At 30.9% G+C, this 6637-nt stretch overlaps 1 protein-coding gene across 1 annotated transcript; it reads left to right on the top strand.

The window, feature by feature from the left end:
* The first annotated feature begins 3815 nt into the window (after positions 1-3815).
* On the top strand, positions 3816-5845 carry LOC105128596 (floral homeotic protein DEFICIENS-like). Its single transcript, XM_011030328.1, has 7 exons — positions 3816-4218; positions 4352-4418; positions 4491-4552; positions 4710-4809; positions 5144-5185; positions 5271-5315; positions 5430-5845. Exons 1-7 carry the CDS (start codon positions 4031-4033, stop codon positions 5613-5615), a joined length of 690 nt encoding a protein of 229 aa, XP_011028630.1. The 5' UTR covers positions 3816-4030; the 3' UTR covers positions 5616-5845.
* Positions 5846-6637: the final 792 nt, after the last annotated feature.

Raw genomic sequence — 6637 nt, forward strand, 5'->3', positions numbered from 1 at the left:
TCCTCTTATACTTGCATCTTATTGTAAAATTTTTGTTGTTCTTAGAACATATCACACCATAATTAGCAAGTTTGCTATTATCTGAATATCATTTTTATTTTTACAACATTTGCGTCAATCTTATATTATTGCCCAGGATCCTCAATTAACTAAATGCTAGTTAGATAAAAAAAATTTCAATTGTACAAATTACTTTAATGGTACCTTTAATTCTTGAAAAAAAGATTGAAAGTACTTAAACCTGAGCATGCCTTCCCTTCATTTCCTTGAATAGTCATTTTCTTCTTCTTGGTTTTTTTTTAAATATAAATATCTAGATCAATTTATGAATTAATTTATATGTATTTCAACTAATTCTATAAATCTTAGAGAATATTATCCCTACTTTATCATTCTTGCCACTTTCATCAACTTCAATAGTTTCCTTGTCTATGGCAGTAATTTTTTCAACCAAAAAGTGATATTTTCACTTGGATATGCATGATGAATATTTCTTATTGTTGTAAAATATTTAAATAAATTATGAAATATGTACAAGTAAATTTTGTTTCAAAGATGTGTTTTTATTTAAATAAATATTATTGTAAATTTTCCAATAATAATGTCAGAAAAGTGTTTGTATGAAGGCTAAAGAGAAGCATGAATAAATTATTACAAAGACACAGACTATGAAAGTGATAGACAATGATATTTATATATAAATGAAACAGAGATGAAGAAGAAGCAAAGAGTAGAAAGGAAAAAGAACAGAGAATAAATCTGTTATACAGAGAAGCAGAAGATGAAATTCATACATTGTTATTCTATTACATTACTCATCCTCGGTTTATATATGCAGTATTGGAAAGATACCACACGGAGAATGTTCACTCAATATAATGCTAACAGATTCTCTTTTCTAACAAACAATACTAACAGTATTCTAACAATATTAATTGCTAATCTTTTGACACTTGGCATCATTAGGACCGTTGATATCTTTACATGCCCCCTCAATCACAGGCTGGGAAAAGCTAAGCATGAGATTGGAGCAATGATACTGAAACAAAGAAATGAAAAGACCTTTAGTGAGGATATATCAGTAAAGGAGACATGTTGGACCAGTAAGTCATTTGTGATAACCCGTTCCCTAACAAAATGATAATTGATCTAGAGACGTTTCATCCTGGAATGGAACACTGGATTGGAAGCAAGGGAGATAGCAGAGATATTTTGAAAAGCTAGCAAGAATTGTCACAGAGAGGAACATAGAAGTGAATAGAATTAAAGGGAGATACTGCAATAAAGATGAAGAAAAGCAGAGAATAGAGATGAAGAGAAGTAGAGAGAAATTATGCAATGCAGAGGAAAAAGAAAACATTTATGTGTATATTCTCTTATTAGAGTTGAACAATATGAAGTTGAGAAGTAGTCGCTATTTGTAGAGTGCAAGAGATAGAAAAAAAAAAAGAATCAAAGATTGAGAAGGAAGAATCTTGTAGAAAGTTGTATATCAAACAGATAATAGACACACCAGTAAACACATAAGAATTTCATGAATAAGATGAGAAAGAAGCCAGAATCAGAAACAAGAATAAAAAAAAAACATAGAGTGCAAAAGTTTCTCCAGGTTTCTCTCTCTCTCTGATAAAAGAGAAGCAACAGAGTCTCAAATCGATTCCAGTAGGTGCACGCAGTAACACTAAGATCTTGAAGAGATTATGGCCAAGCATCATCCTGATTTGATTATGTGTCGAAAGCAGCCAGGAATTGCTATTGGATGCCTTTGTGAGAAGTGTGATGGAAAATGTGTAATCTACGATTCCTATGTACATCCTTGCACACTTGTGCGAGTTTGTGATGAGTGCAATTACGGTTCCTTCCAAGGTTGATGTGTTATTTGCAGAGGAGTGGGAAGCTCTGATACTATGATAGACACTGATATTTATATATAAATGAAACAGAGATGAAAAAGGAGCAGAGAGTAGAAAGGAAGAAAAACATAGAATAAATTTGTTATACAGAGAAGCAAAAGATGAAATTCATGCACTGTTATTCTATTACATGCACTGTTATTCTATTACTTTTGCTTAAGTATTTATATTACTCATCCTCAGTTTATATATGCAGTATTGGAAAGATACCATACAGAGAATATTCACTCAATATAATGTTAACAGATTCTTTTTTCTAATAAACAATACTAACAGCATTATAATAATATTAATTGTTAATCTTTTAACACTTGGCATTATTAGGACAGTTGATTTCTTTACAGAAAACACATGAGAAATTTGGATCTAGAGCCTAGGCTATACCATGACAACAGAGATTAAAGAACAATAATAAAGAAGGGCTGCAGAGAATTATATACATATATATTATTTGATTAGCTTATACTAAAATACAACAACTATATATACATAGTGAATATAAGTTGGTTTATGAATGAAATATAACATATATGGTTGCTAATATTGTACAAGGTAAATCTCCTACAATTAAGCAAATGTTTTACGGATGTTCAGTAATTATTTAATATCATGAAATATTTAAATAAATTGTAAAACTTGTATGAGTAAATTTTGTTTTGAAGATATTATTTTTATTGTAGTTTATTGTGAATTATCTCATTATTGTGGTTGAAGAACATAAGATACAGAAAAAATTGCAATCTCTACGAAATCGCCGATGAAAAAAAAATTTATCTGTATTCATTCCACATGAAATTTAGCAATAAACCAATGAAATCGTGGATGACAAATTCTGTCAGGAGATTAAATGGCAATGAATGAAATTTTTCATTTGTATTTTTCAATACTAATAAAATTGCTGACGAAATAAAAAACCCCAACGAGATATATACTTGTCTGTGGTGGTTTTTCATTGGCAATTCCATAGACATTGCAAAATGCTGATATTTCATTCGTACTTGCGGCGCAGCTTCAATCATTTCCCATTAATAATATATATATTGAAGATATTGAATTTTATTATAAGTATGATATACAATTAAATTTTAATAATAAAGAAGTAAATTGAAGATTTATTTTAAAATATTCATTGTTTAATTAAGAAACAACTGCTGCAACAACAATATATTTATATATAATCAGATTTGGATTCTTAGATACATTTTCCTTGCCTCCAACCTCGTTATTCGCTGTGGTCAAATGCCTCGTATTTTTTTTTTATATATTAATAACTTGTTTGAGAGTATAATAAATATTATTTTTAAAATAATTTTTATTTAAAAATATATTACAATAATAATATGTTATTTTTATTTTTTTAGTTTAAAAACACAATAAAAAAATTCAAAAGTTTTAAAAAAGGGGATTGAATCACAACACTAGACAAAATTTAAAATTAAAATTTATTACATATTTATTTATGGTGTGGATGATTTTGTCAAATTAATAAAAAGAATATGATTTTTCTCTAATTAATTTGACCCAAATAACTTTTAGGCTCTGCTGATTTGGAAAAGTGATAAAAATTTATTCAGTATATTTTTTGTTTGAAAAGTCATTAAAATAATATTTTATTTTTTAAATTTTATTTTTAACTTTAAAAAAATCCAAAAATATATAAAAAAAATTAATTTAAAACTAAAAAATAAAAAAATTTAAAAACATAAATATACCACAATGGCAAACAATTGCTTCGTAAACAAGACGAAACCAACAGAAGGGACAGCTTTGCACCGAATTACGAAGGATTCTCATTATCAGCTAAGCGTACTTAACTCAGTTATGGAAGTGATTTAAGGAAAGGTCTTATCAGTAAATTGCTTTCATGTCCTATCAAGGTCCATGAACTTCCCAGTATTTCAAACTACCCTCAGAAACCACAGACATTCTAAGTTATGCAACAATCAACTTTCCATCACCCTTTCCTTGTTTAGAAACTTCACTTAATCACTTCCCTTCCATTTTCATCTTCTTCTCTTCCCCTTCAAGAAGCCACTGTGCAAGACACCCTTGTTGTCTCTCTCTCCCTCAACATTTTATCTACTGCTACAGCTTTCAGAAAAAAGTAAGGGAAAACTATGGGTCGTGGAAAGATTGAGATCAAAAAGATTGAAAACCCCACTAACAGGCAAGTCACCTACTCAAAAAGAAGAAATGGTATTTTCAAGAAAGCCCAGGAACTCACTGTTCTTTGTGATGCTAAGGTCTCTCTTATCATGTTCTCCAACACTAACAAATTCCATGAGTACATTAGCCCCTCCACGACGTACGTGTACAATATATGTTTCTCTCAAAGTATTTCTTCTTTTTTTTCTTGTCTCTCCTGTCTTCGTTGATGCAGCTATATGATGAAACCTTAATAATGGAACTGCACGTGTTGGTTTTATTATTATGACCAGGACAAAGAAGATCTACGATCAATATCAGAAGGCTTTAGGCATAGATCTGTGGAGCACTCAATACGAGGTTAACATTTCTTTCTGTCTTTCTTCTAATGCTTGATCTATATTCAAAGGATTTTGTTTGTGAGGTTTGCAGAAAATGCAAGAGCAATTGCGGAAGCTGAAAGATATCAATCATAAGCTGAAAAAAGAAATCAGGTAACTTTGAAAAAGAAAGAACCTTGATCATCCATACATGAACGTGCTTATGTATTTATGTTTGTATATGGTTATGGTTGTGGTTTTAGTTTATTTCTTTTTAATTAGGTGAATATTTTTGAAGTGGAGCTGCTAATTAAGGTGCTGGTTTTAACAGGCAGAGGATAGGAGAGGATCTTAATGAATTGAGCATTGATCATCTGCGCGTTCTTGAGCATAATATGACTGAAGCATTGAATGGTGTCCGTGGCAGGAAGGTATGTCAGATGCTGGATTTGATTTGTGGCTTTTCCTAATTCCTAAAAGTGATTTGGGCTTCTTGTTAATTTTGTGGACATTTATTAATAAAAAAAAGTATTAATTAATTATGATCTTAACATTTGTTGGCTCAAAGGCAAATTTAATTATTGTGTTAAGGAAATTTTATACACCTTCGAACTTAATTATGCTTCTTTATTTTTGCGTTATGGGCTTTCATGAACTGGATGTTGGGTGCATGCATGCCCTTTCACTCATTTCATATTGTAGGAACATGCCTTGTCAAATTAACAGTTTATACTAACAATTTCAACATTCTTTGATTGTTTACAGTACCATGTTATCAAAACACAAACCGAAACCTATAAAAAGAAGGTTAGTGATATATAAAATGCGTTTTCAATTTCATGAATGCAGCTTTTGGAAGAACAAATCACTCTTGTTTATCTATAAATTGCAGGTAAGGAGTTTGGAGGAGAGACATGGAAACCTCTGGATGGAATATGTAAGAATCTAAACTTTCATGTCTTGTTTTCACTAATTTCTCAACTTAGAATAAACAGAAGGACTAAACCAGAGAATTTCTATTTTTTTTTATGGTTTTCTTTTGGAATTCAAGGAAGCAAAAATGGAGGATCCACGATTTGGATTAGTGGACAGTGAAGGAGGTTATGAATCTGCTGCTGCTCTTGTAAATGGGGCTTCCAACCTCTATGCATTCCGCCTGCACCAGGGGCACCACCACCACCATCCTAATCTTCACCTTGCTGGTGGTTTGGGACCCCATGACCTCCGTCTTCCTTGAGTGGTCCTAGTCTTCAGACATCTAATCTAAGTGCTCTCGTACGAATTAGAGATGCTATCTGATATTGAATAATGAAGAACTTATTGAGGTGGACTGATTATAGTCCACTGCAGATATAATTAAACTATATTTATGCTTATATAGATTGTAATTTGGTGCATCAGGATAATGTGTTGGTAAACTTATTAGACTCTGTGATTTGTGCAACTGAGTGCAAACCATTTGGAGAATCTGGGATTATGGTGCACTGGTACTTGAGATGGCAGAAAAGTCTCGCTATTTGAATGATTATTTGTTTATGTGTTATAAAGTGTTTTTAAAAAAAAAATGAAAATTTTTTATACATTTTTTTAAATTAATATATTTTTGTTCTATTTTCAAATTATTTTGATGTGCTGATGTCAAAAATAATTTTTAAAAAATAAAAAAAATTATTTTAATATATTTAAAGTGAAAACCAATCGCTATCATACTTTATGTATGTTTAGCGATATGATTACAGCTTTGTTTATATCGTTATCATGTGTTTAGTTATAATCTAAACATAATTTTTTGTTTGTAAGACCCATAACTATCTACGTTTAAATTGCAAGACAATCAAAAGCTATTTCAAGTTGCTTTGTGCCGAGTTGCAAACTGTATTATAAACACATTAAATAAAAGTGCGGAAGAAGAAGAATAGAAAGCAGAGCAGCCGGCTATTCTCCTTCTCCTTCTCGTCTCCACTATTATGCAAAATGAACAATAGAGAGTGAATTAATTTATTCTCCATTATTCACTTTGCATAATATTAGAAAGGAACTGCCTCAATTAGCCTCTGTCTTTGTCATTTTCATCGTCAACTAAATATCGTTCTCCTTCTCGTCTCCACTATTATGCAAAGTGAACAATAGAGAGTGAATTAATTTATTTTCCACTATTCACTTTGCATAACATTAGAAAGGAGCTGCCTCAATTAGCCTCCGTCTTTGTCATTTTCACCGTCAACTAAATATCATCATTGCATAGGGTAGCCTGCTCTT

Source organism: Populus euphratica, unplaced genomic scaffold (assembly GCF_000495115.2).
Source record: "Populus euphratica unplaced genomic scaffold, PopEup_1.0 scaffold2.1, whole genome shotgun sequence".
Lineage (NCBI taxonomy): Eukaryota > Viridiplantae > Streptophyta > Magnoliopsida > Malpighiales > Salicaceae > Populus > Populus euphratica.